Below are 23,479 nucleotides of genomic sequence, written 5' to 3'. Positions count from 1 at the left end.
AAATGTGTAGCTTGAAAAACTGGAAAATAGCCAGGATTATTTTTTAAATTTTTAGTAGGCACACTGATTATCTTTTTTTTTTTTTTTTTTGCTTATTCAAAATTGTAATTCATTAAACCATGTATTTTGTCGCCATGTGCAATATAGCACTTGTTCTGAACTAATAAATGGTTCCGAGTGAATTGCGGTGGCATTGCTCGACACGAATTATAACAATGCTTAACATTGCCAACTCTATATGTATATATACATATATAGTTTCATTGAAAAGTGTAAAAAGGCGTGAAAAGGCGAATAATGGATATTTAATATATTCAATATTGTAAATTTAAATATTACTTATACATAAATCTATATTAAATTCGCATATATATATTAAAATAAATCTTTTGTGTCAAAATTGTAATTTTAGTTTAAAAGTGTTGAAAGGTCTCTGCAAATCTTTGGTAAAAAGAGATCTTTAATTATCGCCCTATAAAAACGGCACTGAACAAGAAAATTGTTGTCTTCAAGGAAAATTACTTGAGGGTCAATTATAGGGTCAACGCAGAATGAAATCTCTAATCGTAAATCTTAAGCTTTTACATGAGAGAGAAAAGGACAAAAGATATTTCTATCCTTTTCTCTCTCATGTAAAAGCTTAAGATTTACAAATAGAGATTTCATTATCTGTTTAGGTCTATACATATTAAAAGTTAAACAAAATATTCTTGAAATGATACCAGGGTTGTCACATTGAAATGTCGAGTTGTACTATGACATCTAGGTCTAATAATACAGAGAAACCTCTCATAAGACAATTCTGCTGTGCAAAACTGAAAGACCGTAACTTCATATTTGAATTAGGTTATCTAAACCATTACATTTTAACTTTTATAGAAATAAAGAGATTAAAATTTTGATCAAATTTTGTTTTGTTAAGGTAGAAATAATTATTTATACCTGATATGGATCAAATTTTTCATAATTTCAATTTCTATATTCTTGCAGAAGGAAAAATGTAATAGTCAATATAACCAATTTAAAAAATGAAGTTATGGTTTTTCAGTTTTGCACGGCAGAATTTTAGTGGAGGGTTCTCTTAAGGCCAGGTGCAACTTGTCAAATGTAAACAAACATGAAAATGTACGCGTAATTATTGACAAATTTGCGACAGCCTTTTTTTAAATAGAAAATAAAAATTGTTCTTTTTCTATGTGAAAATGGAAAATTCATATATAAAACTACAGCCTGACACCGTATTTGACAGTGTATCTATAAAAATATACTAAAAAAAAGTAAAAAAAAAAATTTGTACGAAAATTATCAAAGAGGTACTAAGTGTACTGATGCTGAGTAAATTGTATCAATTTAGGACAATTGTACTAAACTGCTGTGTTTTCTAAAAACTTAGGTAACTGCAAAAAAATCGAAAAATGAGTTTTTTATATCGTTGGAATCATGGAAAAAAGATACACCTGTTAATGCAAATTATTTTTAAAAATTGTTAATATTATTAATAATAATTTTTGCATAAATAATTGAAAATACCGGTAACTGCAAAAATTGATGAGTGATAATTTGAGAAATTTAGGTAACTGCTATAAAAACTTGGGTGTCTTTGGGTGTTGTGACGTATTTTGTAGGTCGTGATTTGAAGAACTTAGGTAACTGCACCAGTGCCTAAGTTTCTCAAAACACGGACCTCATTTTTCGAGCCCTCGTCGCATGGAAAACTTAGGTAACTACAGAGTGCTATCAGAGCACTGTAGTTACCTAAGTTTTCTATGCGACGAGGCCTCGAAAAAGGAGGTCCGTGTTTTGAAGGACCAAGTAACTGCAAAATCTTATACATTTCTTTAAAATTACAATGTTTTTTGTGCAATTAATAATTTATAATGACAATAAATAATGAAATAAAAAACTCCAATACTATATATATATAATTATACCTAAATAATAATTTATCAATTATTGAAAAATTAAGTATTAATTTTAATAAATAACATAAAAGCATTAATAAATTAAGAAAATGAAGTTCAGTAATATGTTTATTTCATGATTAATATATAATTAATTTAGTTCAATTATTTAAAAAATTAAAATCGTTTTCAATTATTTAAATAAACGTTAATAAAGCAGCGAACTACATTACCTACAATAATTTGACTTTAATATTGTATAATTAAAATAAATTCAATCATATAGTTTAATATTTGTAAAAAATAATAATTATAATGATAACTTTCGCACCTTACTAAATAATTACACTTTATTATTTATTATTTTGTTAAATTTATTTTTATATTATTTTTATTTTATTTATGTATTTTATTTTATATTATTATTAAATATATTCTGAGTTAATACAATATTTGACTCTAATATTGTATAATTAAAATAAATTTAACCATAAAATTAAATATTTGTAAAAAACAATAATTATAGTGACAACTTTCGCAGCTTATTAAATAATTATAGTTTATTATTTAATATATTTTTACTATTTTTTGCCCAGAAAGATGAAAATTCTTATATATTCCCTGCAGTTACCTAAGTTTTCTGTGCGACGAGAGGCCTAATACGGGCGCTCGTAGCACGAGGGACCAAGTAACTACCAGTTACCTAAGTTTCTCGTGCGACGACCCTCGAATCAGCATACCGGTAACTACATTTTTAATAATTTATTGAATGTTTAAACAAATACAACATTTATTTTTACATAATTAAAAAGAATAAATTTAGACGAATCGAAGGAACAAAACGGCATTTAAAAATTTTAATTAGGCTTTGCGGTACATATCAATGAAGTTTAAACAGTTTTTCGCGTTTTTCTCGAAATCTTTCATTCTGCAGTTACCTAAGTTTTTAGAAAACACGGCAGTAAAAGTACCTGCATGATACCGAACTGAATATCTCTTCGTTCTCAAAAACTAATCTAGCCTAAACTGACAATACATAATACAAAACAGTTTAGGTAGTGAAGGTGGCGCTGTAATATAAATGGCGCGAGAATTAAAAAAATACACAAAAATATAAAATACACAACAAAAATTATTAACATTGATTTTAAAATACTTTTTCTGGAAGCACTGATATTTTTTACAAAATCGGCCAACATACGAAAGATCCTTGTCTTATAAATTTCAAAATTCCGAAGGATTGTGCGAATTCATGAAAAAACGCGATTGTAAAATTGGAAATAGGAAAGTAATAAATAATGACAGTTGCTACTTTGTGCTCCCTACGTGCTTCTGCCATCTGACGGCAACTGGACGTAATGAACCTCTCACAGACTGTCATTACATTACTTTCCTATTTTTCAATTTGCAATCGCTTTTTTGCATGAATTCGCACAATCTTTTGGATTTTGGAAATTTATAAAACAAGGATCCATGATATGTTGTCCAGTTTTGTAAAAAGTGTCCGTGCTTCGAAAAAAAAGTATTTTAAAATCAATGTTTTTCATTTTCACGTTCAATGCTGTTTTTATAGGACGATAATTAAAAGTCCTTTTTTGCAAAAGAATTTTAGAGATCGTTCAAAACACTCTTACTTTTTTTTAAAACAATTTTGGAAAAAATATCATGTAAAACAATTCTTTTATAAAAAGGAAGAAAAAATAATAAAAAAAAAACTCAACGAAAAAATATGATTTTAAACATTAATTAATAAAATAATCAGTTACGCAAATTTTAGTTCTTTTTTTTCTACAATACAAATCTTCAAGTTATATAGTACGTATATACAAGAGTATAAAATAACGATGCAGACTTCTCAACAAAAATGGAGAAGTGCGTCGATCTTATCTTGAGAGAAAGTTGTTTAGGGATTACTAATTAAAACGTGTATACACACTGAGAGGTGGTGTGAAAGGCTTTGTGTTATTGATTCATCGCCAAAAGCATTGTTTTCACAAGAGCATGCTTTCCTGGGCCCTTTCCCATTGAATCACACCCTTCATCTCTCGAGCGCACAAATTAACAAGCGGGAGTGTTGGTGATCTTTCGTCTGCGAGCAGGGGTCAGCATTTCATCTCCATTATTTTAAAAATACGAAAACAAAACAAAAAGCATCAAATTAGAATGAAAACATATATGATGAAAAAACAAAATCTAGTGCAAAATTATAATTATTACATTTTTTTTATATATACATAGTTTGTTATAATTAATAATAGAAAAATAAAGAAAAATTCTTATTTTTTTTAATTAGGCTGCTTCCACAATGGCCAAATCGAAACGTCCTCTTGTAAGTTGTATTATGTACACTCCTAGTCATTGATGCCTTTTTTGTGATTGTCTAAAGGCCAACGCACAATAGCTTCGCGAAAGTCATTTGCGAACGAGATGCATGAGATAGAAAAGGATACGAATATATTTCTTTCCTTTTCTAACTTATGTTTCACGTTCGCAAACGTCTTTCGCGAAGCTATTCTGCTTAGGCCTTTAGGCTGTATCCACAATAAGAATTTTCAGCGTTGTTCGCGAAAGGTACACGTAAGTTACGCGAATGTTTTGCGGAATTGCCAACTACTGGAAAAAAAATTTAGCTTTGATTTGTTTTGAACGTGGATACATAACCTTTAAATTAATTTCGGTAAAGGCATCGAATAACAAACACAACTTTATAATATTATATTATCGTTTATTATTATTATTATTATTTTAATTATTAATTAATTATTATTATAAAAAAATATTAATAATAATAATAATAAAAAATATTAATATTATTAATTATTAATTTATTATTATTATTATATTTTCATTACCTGAAAGTTGACTTTTATTGTTCAATATTTACGCATACATATTTTTGATTCACCGTAAAATTTATTTATTACAAATTTCAAGAAAATATTTTTTAGAATTCGATTTTTTAAAAATTCTATAATTGTTACATATTTATATTAATTAAAAGTTTTAAAGGTATGACAAATTAATGACATTCCTTTAATCAGGTGTCGTTACCGAAATTAATTTGGAGGTTATGTATCCACGTTCAAAACAAAGCGAAATTTTTTTTCCAGTAGTTGGCAATTCCGCAAAACATTCACGTAACTTACGTGTACCTTTCGCGAACAATGCTGAAAATTCTTATTGTGGATACAGCCTTACACACGTGCGTAAGACAAGGACATAAAAGTGTAAGCTGGCCAAAAGTGTACGATTTGTATTGTAGAATCTGCCTTATTTTGTACTTAATATCATGAAGTAGGATAAGGAGAGGTAACGGCGTATATTCATTGGCCCTCAGATAGACGGACCACAGTAGTAGGCTTTCTTTTTTCCTAATGTCGCGAGCGCTCCTTTGGGGAAAGCGAAGAATTAAAATTTATCGTCTGCAACATGGCTGCAAGTCAGCTGTTTACAACGTTAGGTTAAGTTAATGAATATGAAGGTATTATGCAAATACATTAACTGTAAAATGTCAGAAATATTTTAAAAATCAAATAATAGTTTAATATTGACACTGGAATTTATTATGTTGTATTGCCTAATGGATGAGACAACGCTTGGCAAATTGTTTTGTGTTGAATGTACATTGACTTCGAACACAACCATCTCTTTTTATTTGGGTTTTCGAACCCGAATCGCAATGCTTTATAAAACAACTCTTCATTTTTCAAAACACTAACACATTACTGAAATACTTCATGTGTAAAACAAACGACTGAATTTTAACAACAAAAACACCATGTGAAACATTCAGGTTATGTTTCTCTTTTCGCGGTAGGTCACGTGATAAAATATAATTCAAATATTTCCCACCGCAAGCGCTGTCAACAGTAGGAAAATAGAAAGTCGTACTACTGTGGTCCCCCCTATATGGTGTCAAGTTTTCTAGCGATTGGCTACAGGCGTTACCTCTCCTTATCCTACTTCATGCTTAATATTTTGTTAAGGCCTAAGCACAATGGAAACGTAAACCGGAATGGTAATCGCAAACGGAAGAATCAATGGGTGTTTTCAGGAGTTGCTATGAGTATACTGGTTAGTATGTTGTGATTGGCTGATCCATCAGCATGTTTATTCTGATTGGGTAATTTTTTACTGTCAGTATACTGTCAGTAACTCCCGAAAACACCCAATAAGAGAAAAACAACAATATATATATATATATATAATACTATAAAATTTAATTTAAATTGTTGATGTTACTCTAAAATGAGGTAAAATGGAATATACCACACATATATAGAGATAGAATTAAAAACAGGAAGAATAGTTAAAAATTCAAGATCTTTCTTTACGATCCATTAGTTTGTGATCGACATGGAGGTGTTTGGATTTGTGTTTGACAACAGCGACAAATCCAGAGATAACGCTGTTCGTTGAGTGCAACTCTAACGCAGTGTGTGGTAGATATATATATATATATAGATGGAAAGCTCGGATATAAAATTGTATAAAAGCACACCCATTTCAGTACCATTCATGAACAAAATGAAAGATGACAATGTTAAAGAGCTTAAAAACTATTTTTATTTTTACTAAAAAAAAAATAACAATTTTTCAAATACATTTGACAAAAAAGTTGCTAACAAATATATATATATATATTTGTAGAAAAAAAAATGTTTCTTTGCAATTCAATCGTGGATTTAAATTTGTAACAAATAAAAAATTCTATATTGTCACATCGAAAACTACATTTCATCTATTTTTTTTATAATCGACTAATATAATGAAATATTCTGAAAATACAATTTTACACGTTTCCACAATTGTATTCAAAATCAGAGGGTATAATTTCTTTTGTTAAATTTTTAAATTGATCCAATGGACATAGGAGATTACAATTTGGAATTTGTAATTCTATCGTCTTCTCTGGGTCGCCTAAATAATATAAAACCTAAAAAATGGATAAAAGTGCTTTTAATTATATGGATATTATAATATTCAGAGACAAAATATTAAATTATAATGTTGAAGGTAAAAATTTATATTTTGATACAGGCAATCCCCGCAATCTGACTATTTTCCAGAATTTTTTCCCCCTTTCTCAAACTCGCAACCTGACCAACTTTCCCCACCACTAAAAACCAATGATTTCAGGACTGTATACTTTGACTATAGTTCATAGGGAACAATATTCTCCACAACATTATATTATGAATATGATAATTTATATCGTTGCGTTGTAATATACAAGTTATATTGTAATTCATATATAATTAATAATTATAATGTTAATGAATATTTATTATATCAGCTTGATAAAAAATTAAAACAAAATAGACGAAAAATGAATTCAATTTATATTTGAATTCTTAATATTATTATAAATAATTTTCTATCAGTGAAAATAGAATGAATTATTTTTTGACTGTTAAACATCAATAACTAAATAAATAATTATTTAATAATTTATTTTTATTAAAATTATGTAATTATTAATTAGAACTTTTATATTTTCATTAAAATTTAAAATATTATAAAATCTTTTTAATTAATTAAAAATAATTACTTTCGTTGACAAAATACTCAATTTTCAAAAATATTTTCGTTTTAATAAATTTTTATAAAATTAATACCACTAAAATTTGACCACTGGACACTGTTCGCGTACGAGAACTGACACTTTTCTTAGTCAGGTTGCGAGGATACGAAATGGTCAAGTTGCGAATTATGCAGGTTGCGGGGATTGCCTGTATCACACTTTTAGAGGTTATCTATATATATATGTACATATATACTTAATTTCTAGACGTCATGGTTAAATATAGATGGTAATAGATAATGAAGATTTATGTAAAATTTGAGTCTCACCTTTACGTAATAAACTTTATCTATAAGATGTAGTTCGACAATTACAGCCGAAGAAAATTGAGGCGCATGTAAATGATAAACCTTCAAAGCATTTAAAACAGCAGCAACGGTAAGATCATGTGTACTATATAACATTAATTTTCTTTTTTTGTCCATTGTCCCATATCTTACAGCATCCATATCTTCCGTGAATTTACGAATAAGCATGCCTAAAATTTTAGAAAATGGACAAAAATATATTTTTTTCTAGAACATTTGTTTTTCGTAATTTTTATGAAAAATAAGAAATAAAATATTTTTTTTCTTTGTTGATTTGATGAAAATCATAAATTCTGTAATTTTTATCAAATAAAGCACTACACGGAAAGAAAATAATTATCAAAAATTTTGATAAAAGCATTTTCAAATTTTGTAAAAGTATTTTCAAGTCGTGGAGAATAGTGTGAAAAGCGAAATTTACATATAAGAAATACTAATCTTTAATAAACTTTTATGAAATTTACTATAGTTATAAAATTTAGTATCATTTATTAATGAATTAAATACTTTCATTATTTATTACACGGACGGAGAATTTTGATCGTGACAACGTCTTTGTTAATTAATTAAAATATATTTTATAAGATTATTATTTAGTATTTATTTTGTACATAAACACACTAAAAAAAATTTATTTCATACAAATACTTGATTACTTGACTATTATTTAATAAATATTTACTTGAACTAAATAATTTTTATTTGAATTAAATAAATTGTACTTGAACAAATAATTTTTGTATTCCATAATGGTCAAGTATCCGATTATTTGAATCAAATAAATTTTTTTCAGTGCATAAAATTAGAATAAATTGACAATAATTTCCAAACAATTTTTAAAAATATTCAAAACGTAATGCCACATTATTACCAATCGCTGAAATTTTGCACCGGAATAATATCAAAAACATAACCTCAATTATGGATTTACTCCGTTCAAGAATTGTGGTGGACCAGTTAATTATAACAATTCTTGAACAGAATACATCCATGATTGAAGTTATGTTTTGATATTATTCCGGTGCAAAATTTCAGCAATTGGCAATAACGATACGAAAACAAAAGAAAGTGACAGCTTCGGCAGCCATGTTTATTTTGACTATTATACATATATAGGTATAGTGGATACTGTCAGCAGTGGCGCTGTATACTAACATGTTAAATCTTTAACCGGTCGGTAACATAGAAAACTATAAAAAATTTAATTTCCCAAAAATAAGTTTGGCATCGAGATTAGATCGAAAGTAATCGAATAACACAAAAATCTTGAAAATATGACTTCCCAAGAAGCACGTAATATATCCTCAATATCAAGGTAATATTACACGTGAGATTCGTAATATAACGCTGTAATATTACAGTAATCTTACAGTGATCTTAAAATGTCCGCCTCAAGGTAATATTACCGGGAATATTACTGTAATATTAACGGTAATATTACAGTAATATTACAGACTGATTTGAGTTATTCATAAAGCATAAAAAACGTAAATATATTATAAGTCAATTTGGCTTGTTGGTAAAACTCTGGACTCGTGTGCTTTGAGTTCGGGGTTCGATTCCCTGGATGGGTAGATTTTTTTCGTAAAGAAATGTTCCCATAATATTACTGTAATATTCTCTTGTAATATTACCTTAATATTACGGTATAATATTACTGCAATATTACTGTAATATTACCTTAATATTAGCGCGTAATATTACAGTAACATTACCGGTAATATTACCTTGAGGCGGACATTTTAAGATCACTGTATGATTACTGTAATATTACAACGTTATATTACGAATCTTACATGTAATATTACCTTGATATTGAGGTTATATTATGTGCTTCTTGGGTTATAGTTTTTGAGTTCTGGCCAGCGATATAAACAACAATTTTTCTGACTGGCTCCCTAGACCCCGGAGTAAAACGTTGTCACGTCAAAAAATTATTTTCTAGCCGAATTCCCATTTGTTCAAATTTACATTATTACAAAAAATTTTAAACGCGGAATTTTAATTTACACAAGTTTTACAATTTATCCGTATAAATATCTGGCAGAAAAATATTAGCTTTAATTTTAAAATGAAACTGAAATTATCAACGAAATTATAATTCGTTTATTTAAAAATTAGCGCCTAAATTATTCTGCCAGATATTTATTCGGACAAATTAAAAGTTCTGTAAAATAAAAATTCGGCATTTTAAAAATTAAACAAGAATTTTCTTTATAATTAATTAATTAATTACATTTTTTTCTAAAATAAAAATTCTTTTAAATAACTATTAGTCTTTCTAATGAAAACTCTAGTAAATAATAATTCTTACAAATTCGATGAAATAGAAAGTATGTAAAATAAAAATTCATTAAGTATTCTGTGATATAAAAATTCGTTTAAATGAAATTTCTGTTCAATAATAATTTGAAGAAATAAAAATTTGTCTAAAAGTAAATTCTATAGCTAATGAAATTCTGTCAAATGAAAATTTTAAGAAATTTATTTTTGAAATTATTTATCAAAATTTTTGGATTTTCTGTAATTGAACAGAGGCACAAGTTTTTTAGACGCATTTGAGAAATGGGTATTTTTTTTTTGAATTTTTGTAAATTACATACCTCCATTACGTCTTCTAATTTCCACGTCATAATTCATAATTTTATAATAAGCATTGACTACAATGCGCATATCACCATCTGGATAAACATCTTTGGTCCACTCTGGTAATTCTAAGCCCATATATCTCTCTATGTCTAATGTTCCCGAAATTAGTGCAACATCTAGTAAAGATTCAATTTTTTTCCCCGTCCAAAGAGAAAGATATTGCATAAATACATTAAATTGTGCAACGTATCTCTTTACTTCTGTCATATTTAACACCTGATAATATTTTTCACTATATCTGCAAAGAAAATGTGTTTTTGAAATAATAATTTTTTTCTCTAAAAGTAATTTTTTTAAAAAAATTGTCATTTTAATATTAACTTAATTAATTTTGTACAAGAAAATTGGTTAAATAATTGTTATATACAAATTATAACTTTTAAATATTGCACGCATAAATTTTTCATAAAAATAAATTAAAATTTTAATTTTTAAGAATTTTATTAAAATTATTAGATTAATAATTTTTTTTAGATGAATTATCATTTTTCGAATTAACATTTCACAGAATTTTTTTTGTATAGAAGAATTTTTTTGCTACTGAATTTTTATTTTACAGAATTTTTCTTTATACAAATATTTATTTAAAAGAATATTATATAATTTAATTGGATTTTCATAATTTTCATTACACAGAATTTTAAGTGATTCGAATTTTTAAATATGTCCAGAATTTCTAATTCACCGAATTTTTATTTGCCCGAAGTTGGGAATGGCCGACAAATATAATTGACAGAAAGATTTCGGCGCGAATTTTAAAATTAACAAATTACAATTTTCTTATTTTCTGATTTGTTAATATTACGAAAATGGAAATCCGTCCAAATGAAAATTCGTTGAATTTGAAATTCTGTTATTTAAAAATTCAAATCACTTAAAATTATCTTAAATGAAAATTCTGCTAAATTAATATATTGAGTTAAATTAAAATTGTTTTTAAATGAATAAATTTTAACTAATTATTTTTATGGGAAATTCATGCGCCCCCCTCCCTTTTTTTTGAATAGAAAAAAAGTTATTCAGTACTTACAATTTGCAAAGTGAGGGATACAGTAATGTGTCGTTGAGTAATGGCTGATAAGTATATTCAATAATATTATTCGGATACAGAGCTTTTAAAAGTAAATTCAAAGATTCTTTTGTTCGATTAGAATCTGTACTTCGAGCTTCAATTGAGCCTTGTACATAGTCATTACCTAAAAATTCACTATATTGCTTCCATAAATTTACTCCCAATTTAGAAGCTCTAATTTCACCACTCTAAAAATAATATTTATAGAAAATAAAATTATTGGCAAATTTAATTTTATATTTTTTTTTTTTACAAATTTTCTTTTAAAAAAATAATAATTTATTGACAATGAAAATTTTTATTGTTAAAACTAAATATGATCATGTCTATAAATTTTTTTAATAATATAATTGTGGAAATAGTTGGAAAATTATTATACTTGTGTCAATAGTCCGTATCCGGGAGGATCGAATGTATGATTTTTATGGGGATCGTTTGGATACATTTCATATTGTGGGAGAGGTGTTCTATCACCGTGACGTAAAACCTGAAAAACAAATTTTATTATAGGGGCGTTAAATTTGAAAATTAAATTAAATTTTTCATATTAATTTTTTTTTTCAATTTTCAAGAGAGTCAATAAAATATCAAAAAGCGTTAAGTACACTGAAAAAAAATTTATTTAATTCAAATAATCGGTTATTTGACTATTATATCAAATAAATATTTATTTGCATCAAATAATTATTGAGTCAATTAAATGTTATTTCTTTCAAATACAGAAATTATTGGTTCAAATACAGTTTATTTAATTCAAATGAAAATTATTTGATTCAAGTAAATATTTAATTGATAATAATCAAGTAACCGATTATTTTTGATTCAAATAAATTTTTTTTTTTCAGTATACCTAAGGCAAAGAACTAATGATAATAGAAAAAAATCTTTTAATTTATCGATAAATATGATTATATTTATTTATTTACCACATTAACAAATTGAAGAGTTGAATCAATTGGAGAAAAACAATTGAAGATAATTGTGATAAATAAGAAGCACAAAGTCAAATTGAAAGTCATATTTATTTTGTTTCCACTGTAAAAAGAAATAAAAAATTAAACAATGCATACCTAATGTTTTGCAGTTGAGCATACTAAAAAATATTAATATTTTACAATTATAAGATAAATAGCGTGTATATAATATTCGTTTTATTGTTTCATGACCAATTTTGAAATTCATAAATAAACTAAATTTCCAAAAGATAATATAACATGAAAAAAAAATTCTAAAGCTTATACATATTTTATTTTATTTTTTTTAATTTAAAAGATATTAGAAAAATTTTTTTTTTAATTCATTTACCTTTATGTGAAGAAAATAAAAATTCTTTTCTTTTTCAATATTGCAGGCAACTTCTTATTTATATATATAAAACAGTTGACAGCAATAATAATAATAATAATAATAATAAAATAATTTAAACAATAGTTTAATTTTTGCTTATTTTATTACATAAGTATTTACACAACTGTTATTTAAATACTCCTAATATTTATTTTACAATTACGTCACAGACATATATTTGCTATTTTTGAAAATAAACTATATATCTTTTAGCGCTACATATTTTTTAATATTTAAAATATATAATAGTAATGATCAGGGGCGGACCGAGGTACATTTTCTATCTGGGCAAAATACATTTTTTCGCCCCCCTCCTCTTTTATTTTAATGTTAAATATAATATAAAAAATTAATTGTGTATAATAACATTTAGGGTACACTGAAAAAACAAAAAAAAAAAAAAAATATTGTATGTATTGCTTCCTCATGGAGGTAGTATTGTAATACCGAGATTTTTCGAACTTGATTTTTTTTATGTATTTTTATGTTTTTCGACCTCAGTTATTCAAAAATCCCTTTTTTAAAAAATATCGTTTCGCGTGTGTGTGGGGGCACTACATTTTCTTAAATATCTCGAATACTATAAGAGCTGAAGGGATAAATTTTTTTAAAATTGTAGTTCTCACTGGCGGACAAATAATGAAAGTACTTTGAGCAATATTAAGAAAGATTAACTATTTTTTTTTCATTTTAAAATTTTTGAAAAATTGTTTTTGCCCATAACTTTAAAAAAATGTTAGGACACCTATGAATATTTTTCATTAATTTTGTAGAGTTTTTTTTAAGACGCATCTTTTGAGATGTTAGTGAACATTCTACTGATATTCTATCCAAAGTTATTGAATTTTTAATAATTAAAGAAAAACATTTTTTTGCCCATAACTTAAAAAAAATGTATTGACACCAATAGATATTTATCTCTAGTTTTGTAGAGTTTTTCAAGACGCATCTTTTGACCTATTAGCGAATATCCTACTGTTATTTTATCCAGAGTTATTAACATTTTGAAATTGATAATTTTTGAAAAACCTGCTTTTTTTGCCATATTTATTAAAAAATATTTATGTATCTTTAAAAGTATTATGGACAACTTGGAGAATATTTAAAAACGAATCAATTGACCTATTATTGAATCTTTTATTGTGAAATATTACGAAGTTATTGATGTTAAAATTCTATCTCTGCAAATACCCAAAAAATACAACTTAACACCTTCTTAAAATTATTATAATACCAAATAATTTACTATAATTTGATCACAAAAAATCTCCATGGAGAAGCAAAGTGTTCATTTTTTATGAACACAAAAAGTAAATAGGTACTTCAACTTAGCAGCGGTTTTTTTACTTATCTGAAAGCTATTGACAAACACAGTTTTGCTTGCATGATAAAACGATGCAATTGCAGGCTGAGAATAAGTAGTAGCATCATTCTAAAATAAATAGGCTTATCAAATTGACAATATGTAATTAAGTATTTTTCAGGCAAAAAATGTAATTAAATTTAATTCACCTCTGATGAGTTCCCACTCGCCATTTGTCATCATTCTCGTCAACTACCGCATCTTGCTCTAGTGATAATTTAGTGACTTTATTGTTATAATTAAAAGGTAGATTCTATAAAGTTATTAAATGTTCACTAGAGCATGGTGCGGTAGTTGACGAGAATTATGACAAATAGCCAATCGGGAAGAAAAGTTAGAAAAGCTGTTAAAAACATGTAAAAAAAATTTTTGCATCATGAAAATTTTGGCGCCCCAATGAAATGAGCGCCCCGGGCTGTTGCCCGTCCGTTTGACCGTCCCTGATAATGATAATAATAATAATAAAAATAATATATTATAAAAAAATGTTAACAATAATCATGAAATACGTAATTAAAATAATTTTTTATAGTACCTATATTATTTTATTTATACAGGTGTATTTAATATATTTCTATTATTAATTCTAAAATTTTATCCACTAATAAATAATTTGTGTATTTTTCTAAGCATAAAAAAATTGAAAGTCGCATTTTATTTGAGCAAGAGTTTTTTTCCCCTCTGAAAGCGTTATTAATCAAAATAACACTTCGAATTCCAATATCCACTTTACGCGCACAAAAATATGAGGTTTTAGCGCATGTTATGCGGATAGAAAAGTTAATTTAATATAAATAAAATATTTGCTTTTTGTATTTTAGATCTTTTATTATATTTTATTAGAAAATATTAGGCAAGACGTTTAATTAAACTTTTTTTTGACATTTTACTCTCTAAATCTGAATTAGTAAAAATGTTTACTAATTTGAATTAGTGACTCACTTTTTGCTTCTCAATTAGTAAAATTTTACTAATTATTAGTAACTTTTACTAATAATTAGTAAAATTTTACTAATTGAGAAGCAAAAAATGAGTCACTAATTCAAATTAGTAAACATTTTTACTAATTCAGATTTAGAGAGTATGCAAGCTCTAATAAAAAAATTTTATTTGGTTTGAATATACATAAATATATAAATGTTATAGACGCATGACTATTATATCAAATAAATACATATAATTGAACCAAATAATTTTCATTTGAATCAAATAACCTTTATATTGTTCAATAGATGACGTGTGTTTCATATTTCGGGATTTTGAAAAGAGAAAAGCAAAAAAAATCATTTTTAAATTTAGCGCCATTATTTATATTTTCCCAGATAGCACGTAAGCTTGCAGCAACCTTGCGGCAAGCTTCAAATGTCCCACTTGATTAAAGCTTACATGGTAAGCTTACAAGCTTACCGAAAGATTGCAGTGTAAGGTTACTGCAAGATTGCACAATAATATTAACGCAAGATTGCTCAGTAAGCTTGCACGGTAAGCTAGTCGCAAGGTTGGAGCAAGGTTGACAAATAACCTTGCCAATCAGCACAGAAGCTTGCTTGGCAATCTTATGGCAAGCTTGGCGCAAACTTACGGAATATAACAAAAAAATTTTTGGGGGGAGGAAATTTATTTTTGTATTATATACATTGAGCACCAGTTTTTAATTCTCGTTTTTGAACAGGCAAATTGTATGTAAAAAAATTTTCATTTTTTTATAAAATAAAATTTCTAAGTTAGTAAAAAAAAAATTCAAAAATAGTCAACAATTATATTTTTCTTAAATTTTTCATAATATTGATTTTTAAGTCATTCTAAAGAAAGACAAAATGTCATTTGTAATTAATAATTCAAATAATAATTTCTTTAAACAAATAAATATTTAATTTATAAAAATGGATAATTAATCCCCACACAGCATCCAAAATTCCCTGAAACTTGACAGAACCTCACATGGCGAGGTTAGGAAACTTCAGTGGCAAAGTTCATACAAGTTTGAGGGAATTTTGGGTGCTGTGTGATTCATATTTGTTGTCAGTTTATAAATAAAAAAAAGGGAATAATTTTTCTAACATAATTTATTTATGGTAAAAATGTACAAAATAGATTTTTAAATTTTTCCACAATTCCATTCAAAATCAGATGGTATAATTTCTTTTGTTAAATTTTTAAATTGATCCAATGGACATAAGAGATCACAATTTGGAATTTGTAATTCAACCATCTTCTCTGGTTCGCCCAAATAATATAAAATCTGTAAATATAAAAAATTGTTTTATTTGAAAAGGAATTATTATTATTAATTATATTAATTAATAATAATTTTAATTACAACTTAATAATATAATTAATAATTTTATTTTTAAATTCTTTGTTTTACCTTTACGTAATAAACATTATCTATAAGATGTAGTTCGACAATAACAGCTGAAGAAAATTGAGGTGCATGTGGATAGTAAACATTCAATGCATTTAAAACAGCAACAACAGTAATGTCATGTGCGCTGTACAACATTAATTTTCTTTTTTTGTCCATTGTACCATTCCTTACAGCATCCATATCTTCCGTGAATTTTCGAACAAGCATACCTAAAATTCAGCAGATGTAGAAAAATTTAATTTCCATTATTTATGTTAATAAAATCAATATTATGAAAAGATTTAAAATTTAACAGATTTTTTAATTTTAAAATATTTTTAGATTCATGAAAATGAATTTAGATTTCTAAAATTCAAGAAAATATTTTCAATAAATAAAAGTTTTATAAAAGAAAAAAAAATCCGTTATATCTTTTGATTGAAATTAAATTTTGAACAGATATTTTTTAGAATTTTTTTACCTCCATTAAGTCTTTTAAGTTCCGCGCCGTAATTCATAATTTTAAAATAAGCAACAACAGCATTAAGAATATCACCATTTGGATAAACATTTTTGGTCCACTCTGGTAATTCTAAGCCCATAAATTTTTCAGTTTCCAATGTTACCCAAATTAAGGCGACATCATGTAAAGTTTTAATTTCTTTTCCTGTCCATATCGAAAGATTCCTTTCCAAATCAGAGAAATCTCCAAATTCTCTCTGAACTATTTTTCGGTTTTGCATCTCTGAGTACTTTTCACTATATCTGCACGAATATATGATAAAAATAATAAGGTACAAAAAATATAAAAATAAAAGAAAGAAAGTAAAATAATAAATAAATGTTATAGAAATATTATATTTTTTGAGAGAAAGAGATAACAAAAATCTTTTTTTTTTGTCCATTCACACTTACAGTTTGCAAAATAAGGGAAACAGTAATGTGTCATTTTCCAATGGCTGATAAGTTGATTCAATAGCATATCCTGGATATAATGCTTTTAAAAGTAAACTTAATGATTCTTTTGTTCGATTAAAATTTGTACTACGAGCTTCAATTGAGCCAGGTACATAGTCGTTACCTAAAAATTCACAATACTTGTCGCACAGAATTCCTCCCAATTTAGAAGCTCTAATTTCCCCACTCTAAAAATGTGTAAAACATATTTTATTTGACAAATTTTTTTCTATATTACATTTTTTTCTATAAATTTTCTTTTATTGAAAATAATAATATTGCAATTAATATTCTTTTTCTAAAACTTATGTCAACCGCAGCACAGTTTTCCTAAAATTATCAAATTGAGACCAAAAATTGCATCAAATCTTTGCAACGTTTTGATGAACATAAGTTATATCAAAAAGAGATCGTTTTGTGTATCATTTTTAGAAATGATACACGAAACGGTCTCATTTTTTGATGCAAAAAATTTAATCAATTTATATCAATCATGGCCGAATTGAATCGACTCAAAATTAAACGAATTTTTTTCAGATATTTTGGTAATAGTACAATTGCGGAGACCATTTCACTATTTCATTTGAAAATGAAAATAACAAAAAATCAAAGACAATGTGCAATTCGATAATTAAAAAGTGACAGCTTATAAACATAACCTAAAATACATGAGAAAAAATTTGTCGATAAAATCAATATAGCCGAGCTTTTTAGAAGGTAGATGGCAGTTTTGCTTTTTATAAAAACGATTCAGAAAAAATTTAAAGAAAGAAAATAGATGAGTGCTGCCATCTACCTTCTAAAAAGCTCGGCTATATTGATTTTATCGACAAATTTTTTCTCATGCATTTTAGGTTATGTCTATAAGCTGTCACTTTTTAATTATCGAATTGCACATTGTCTTTGATTTTCTGTTATTTTCATTTTCAAATTAAATAGTGAAATGGTCTGCGCAATTGTACTATTACCAAAATATCTGAAAAAAATTCGTTTAATTTTGAGTCGATTCAATTCGGCCATGATTGATATAAATTGATTAAATTTTTTGCATCAAAAAATAAGACCGTTTCATGTATCATTTCTAAAAATGATACACAAAACGATCTCTTTTTGATATAACTTAAGTGCATCAAAACGTTGCAATAGAAAAAGATACAATAACCAAGTTTACTGTGCAGGGCTATATTATGGTTCACGCTAATTTTTAATTTTTAAAATATTAATTTGGAAATATTAAAATTTGACACAGCTGTAATTGTAGTGTGATATTTTTCCAACTGTGAATTTTATATTTAAAACTAATTTTCATATCGAAAAATTTCTATTGAACGATTTTCACTTAACTGAACTTTTATGAATTTTTAAATTAATATAATTTAATTTTTTTGGTTTAAAGTTCTTAAAAAATTCTTAAAAAGTTGTCTTGATACAAGGATACTTTTTATAAAATCGGCCAACGTACCAAGGATTTTTATTTTATTTTCCTAAATCTAAAAGATTGTCCAAATCCATGCAAAAATGCGATTTCAAAATTGCAAATAGGAAAGTAATATAATGACAATTGCGACTTTGTGCCTCCTGCATGCTTCTGCCATCTGTCGGCGACAGATTGTAAAGAACCTGTCATTATATTACTTTTCTATTTTTCAATTTGCAATCGCTTTTTTCCATGAATTCGTACAATATTTTGGATTTTGGAAATTTATAAAACAAGAATCCAGGATATTTTGGACAATTTTATAAAAAGTGTTCGTGTTTCGAGAAGAAAGTGTTTTAAAATAAATTTTTATCATTTTTTCACGTTCAGTGCCGTTTTTATAGGACGATAATTAAATGTCTCTTTTTGACAAAAAATAAAAATAAAAATAAAATTTTTTAATAAATTACAATTTATAATAATAATTTGTATGTATAATTTAATTTACAGTTAACTAAATTCATAAAATAATAATAATATTTGAAAGTAATAACTTACTATTGTCAATTGTCCATATCCGGGAGGATTGAAAGTATAATTATTATAGGGGTCATTTGGATACATTTCGTATGGTGGAATAGGTGTTCTGTCACCGTGACGAAAAACCTGAAATTTTCATTACACGAGGGGGTTTAATTTATAAAAATGAACAGCTAAATTTTGTTTAGTTAATTTATTTCAACAATGTAAATTTTTTTATGCTTTTACAATTATTTTTTTTTATTCCAATATCTATCAAGAAAAAATTTTTTATTTAATTTTCAAAAATTATTTCTTTATACTTTTTATTTTAATAATAAAATTTCTTTAAATTTAATAAAATTTTAATTGATTTTACGAAAAAAAAACATTTTTTTAACCATTTACTAATTGAAAATTTTTATTCTAATCAAATAAATTTTTTTTTCATTAAAACAAAAAAAGAAGACTTCAGTTGGTAACTCTAATTTTACAATAAAAATTTTTCCTCTTTTAAAAATAATAAATTTAATATGAAATTAGATATTAATAAATAATAGATAAATATATAAGCATAAAATGTAAATGAAAAATTTGAATTTATATTAAATAATAATTTTTTACCACATTAACGAATTGAAGGGTTTCATCAGCTGCAACAAAACAACTAAACACAATACCAATGAATAGAAAGAACAGAATAAAATTGGAAGGCATTTTCGTTTTATTCTCACTGTAAGAATTAATTCCAAAAGAACAATGCGTAATTCTATTGATTGGAATACTGAAAACAAAATTAAATGTTTTGTGAAAATAAAAAAAAATATAACGTTTGAAATTTGATGAGTATTTTGTGATTAATTTTAAAATTCATAAATATATTTTCGAAAATATTTAATAAATTTTCAAAAAAAAAAAAATTATATTAAATAACGCAAATTTATTTTTAATTATAATTAATTAATTAATGAAAAATAAAAATAGGTAAATGGAAATTAAAATTAATACAAAAAAAAATAAATGAAACATAAAATACCTTTACGTGAAGAAAATAAGAATTTTTTTAAGTAAAATTTTGAGATTTCTTATATATACAATAGATAAGAGAAATAATAATAATTATATTAAATATTTCATATTTTTCTAAGTAGTATATATTATTTTAATATTTATACAAGTGTTATTAATTATATTATATTTCTATTTTTAATATTCTAGAAATTTCATCCACTGGCAAATAATTGCTATTTTTCTGCGCATAAAAAAATTGTAAAGCTTATAAAAATTATTTTCATATTATTAATTGTAAAATAAATTTAATTTTATTAATTAAATTTTGTTAAAAAATGAATTTTATCATCATTTTTCATAAGTATCTAAATTTTAAGAAAACAAATTTATTTACAGTAAAAAAAATTCTATTCTTTATTCGAAAGCAATTATTGAAAAAAAGAATAATTTCGTTCCTAATATACAGAAGATAATTTTTCATTTCTTAACATAATTTATTTATAAATTAAACAAAAAATTCTTTTATTTTGTATGAATTATAATTTTCAATGCAGAAATGCAGTGTCAAAATTAAAATAATCTCTTTCTTTTTCAGTAATATTTCTATTATGGATTATTTATAAACCCAATTTTTTTTTAAATTTATAACTTACAATTTTTAAAAAATTTGTAAATTAAATTGAAAAAATTTTTAATTTAAAAATATATTTCTATTGCAATTCCTTTTTTTGCGAAAAGAAACACCACCATTACTTTCACTCACTTTATTTATTTAAACACTAATAATAAAAAAAAAATAATAATAATAATTTTAACTGTAACAATTTCCCTTGCAAATGCAATTTGTTTACATTAGAAAAAATTTCAAACTTTTATGAGTTTTGTGTTCCATGATGAAAAATTTAATACTGAATGTTCTAGAATCAAGAGAAGAGCTATCTCGTTGCCGCATCAATATATTTCTCCCTAAAGAAATATCCTTTGTCATCCACATCGATTAATGTGGCCGGTATAGGTCAGGAATCCAATCGTCATTGCATGCTCTCCTTTGTAACGTATTATGATTCTCCTTTTTCAGAAGGATACATTCTTCCCTTTCTTCTTTCGATTATACCTGAAATGAAATTCGGCGCTGTTCTTATAGGTTAACTCTTATTTCTATATCAAATATAATATTTTTTTTTCTCAAAAAAAAAATTCTCAATTACTTTTCTTCTTTTCAACTGATAAAAAAAAAAAATTATGTTTCATAAAATTTTTCTTTTCAAAAATGAATGAATTTTTATATATATAGTATATTACAATTTTTTAAATTATTATTAATCATTTTTTAGTATTATAGAAATTATCAAAATAATGTGTTTAAAGAATATATTTTTATATATTTTATTTTTGTATATTTTTCATATTCTTCAATTTTATTTAAAATTTTAATGATAAAAGCAAGGTAAAACATAAATATGTAGCATCAATGAATAAATTTCTATTATATTTTAAAGAATTTTTTAAAATTATAATAAATATATGTATGAAGTACAAATAAAATTTTTAGAAAATAATTTATTTATTTATTGAAAATATATATGGGCAAAGTTCAAATAATGTTTATTTTATTTTTATTAATTTAATAATTAATTTATTTATTAAAATATTTTTGGGTCAATCCATTATATTTCGACTGAAGTCGTCGCTGACTAATTTTTAAAAATTATAATACTTTGCAGGAATGATTTTGAAGTTATCAAGATCACGAAATGAAAAGAATTTTATTAAAATTTTAATTATTTATTGCAAAATATGAATTTAAAGTTTATGAGGTGCTGAAAACTGTCAATTTTTTAGCCATTAGAAAATATGCAAAAAAAACAGAATTTACCATAAAAATAAAAAAAATTGTTGTAATTTACTAAGAATGAATAAATTTATCATTATCAATTGATGTAATTATTTAAATATGTGAAATAATACATAAAATATGATTTTCAAGTTCGCCTGTCAAATAACCTAAATTTGCAAATTTCATCTATTAAATGTGAGAAAGAGAAGTCATTAAATTGAAAAAAACCTTACCAAATATAAAGTACCTGTGACTAACTTTTAGTTTTTCTTAGCACTTTTTTCCTTTTTTCTTCATAAATGTGAAATAAAAAGCAATAAAAATTGGCACTTTGCTTATTTTCACTATTTTCAAATGTAAATAACTTTCTTGGAGAAAACTGAAAAATTACAAAACATGGGCAATATCTAATTGATCACTAACTACACACACTGGAAAAAAATTCGCTTTGGTCCCGAAGATACTTTTTGAGATAATTATGTTTAAATTTTTCATAATTTTTATCAGGTTAATACATGTAGTTTTTTAAGGACGAAGTTAGGTTTTATTGGTTAAACATTTTGAACTAACTTCAATTTTATAAAAATCACATGTATTAACCTGATAAAAATTGTGAAAAGTTTAAACTTAATTATCTCAAAAAGTATCTTCGGGACCAAAGCGAATTTTTTTCCAGTGTGTGTATTTAGTGATCAATTAGATATTGCCCAAGTTTTGTAATTTTTCAGTTTTCTCCAAGAAAGTTATTTACATTTGAAAATAGTGAAAATAAGCAAAGTGCCAATTTTTATTGCTTTTTATTTCACATTTATGAAGAAAAAAGGAAAAAAGTGCTAAGAAAAACTAAAAGTTAGTCACAGGTACTTTATATTTGGTAAAGTTTTTTTCAATTTAATGACTTCTCTTTCTCACATTTAATAGATGAAATTTGCAAATTTAGGTTATTTGACAGGCGAACTTGAAAATCATATTTTATGTATTATTTCACATATTTAAATAATTACATCAATTGATAATGATAAATTTATTCATTCTTAGTAAATTACAACAATTTTTTTTATTTTTATGGTAAATTCTGTTTTTTTTGCATATTTTCTAATGGCTAAAAAATTGACAGTTTTCAGCACCTCATAAACTTTAAATTCATATTTTGCAATAAATAATTAA

General features: G+C 25.2%; 3 protein-coding genes across 5 annotated transcripts in view; 1 reads left to right on the top strand and 2 right to left on the bottom strand.

Moving 5' to 3' along the window:
- Positions 1–6,449: 6,449 nt before the first annotated feature.
- LOC127286013 (venom acid phosphatase Acph-1-like) lies at positions 6,450–12,870 on the bottom strand. The gene is made up of 7 exons (XM_051312282.1): positions 12,820–12,870; positions 12,441–12,549; positions 11,894–12,001; positions 11,473–11,702; positions 10,397–10,680; positions 7,755–7,963; positions 6,450–6,837 (listed from the first exon to the last, which is right to left on the bottom strand). Exons 2-7 carry the CDS (start codon positions 12,531–12,533, stop codon positions 6,694–6,696), a joined length of 1,068 nt encoding a protein of 355 aa, XP_051168239.1. The 5' UTR covers positions 12,534–12,549; positions 12,820–12,870; the 3' UTR covers positions 6,450–6,693.
- The window catches only part of LOC127286015 (kin of IRRE-like protein 3), a 567,542-nt gene continuing 551,852 nt past the window's right edge, over positions 7,790–23,479 (top strand). The window contains exon 1 of one of the 2 annotated variants that reach the window (XM_051312286.1): positions 7,790–7,863. The gene's annotated coding sequence lies outside the window, so the exon portion shown is untranslated. The remainder of the gene's footprint in view (positions 7,864–23,479) is intronic. The other variant, XM_051312287.1, reaches the window with a different exon arrangement.
- LOC127286014 (venom acid phosphatase Acph-1-like) lies at positions 16,273–21,359 on the bottom strand. 2 transcript variants are annotated; one of them, XM_051312283.1, is made up of 7 exons: positions 21,239–21,359; positions 20,089–20,248; positions 19,504–19,611; positions 17,487–17,716; positions 17,053–17,336; positions 16,593–16,801; positions 16,273–16,466 (listed from the first exon to the last, which is right to left on the bottom strand). In XM_051312283.1, the coding sequence occupies exons 2-7, from the start codon at positions 20,179–20,181 to the stop codon at positions 16,323–16,325; spliced, it is 1,068 nt and encodes a 355-aa protein (XP_051168240.1). In that variant the 5' UTR covers positions 20,182–20,248; positions 21,239–21,359; the 3' UTR covers positions 16,273–16,322. The 2 variants fall into 2 exon arrangements, with proteins under 2 accessions (XP_051168240.1, XP_051168241.1); XM_051312284.1 differs by lacking the exon at positions 21,239–21,359 and adding an exon at positions 20,501–20,543.

Source organism: Leptopilina boulardi, unplaced genomic scaffold (assembly GCF_019393585.1).
Source record: "Leptopilina boulardi isolate dan_hultmark-lab unplaced genomic scaffold, ZJU_Lbou_2.1 LbouV2_342, whole genome shotgun sequence".
Classification (NCBI taxonomy): domain Eukaryota; kingdom Metazoa; phylum Arthropoda; class Insecta; order Hymenoptera; family Figitidae; genus Leptopilina; species Leptopilina boulardi.
This window is presented reverse-complemented; position numbering and strand designations above follow the sequence as displayed.

Excerpts from the sequence above, each read along its gene's own strand:
- LOC127286013 (XM_051312282.1), bottom strand. The coding sequence starts at position 12,533 with ATGACTTTCAATTTGACTTTGTGCTTCTTATTTATCACAATTATCTTC. Across the intron at positions 7,964-10,396 it reads AATTAGAAGACGTAATGGAG|GCATGCTTATTCGTAAATTC; the intron begins GTATGTAATTTA and ends CTAAAATTTTAG. Across the intron at positions 6,838-7,754 it reads ATAAAGTTTATTACGTAAAG|GTTTTATATTATTTAGGCGA; the intron begins GTGAGACTCAAA and ends TCCATTTTTTAG.
- LOC127286014 (XM_051312283.1), bottom strand. The coding sequence starts at position 20,181 with ATGCCTTCCAATTTTATTCTGTTCTTTCTATTCATTGGTATTGTGTTT. Across the intron at positions 19,612-20,088 it reads CCCTTCAATTCGTTAATGTG|GTTTTTCGTCACGGTGACAG; the intron begins GTAAAAAATTAT and ends TGAAAATTTCAG. Across the intron at positions 17,337-17,486 it reads TTTCCCTTATTTTGCAAACT|ATATAGTGAAAAGTACTCAG; the intron begins GTAAGTGTGAAT and ends ATATTCGTGCAG.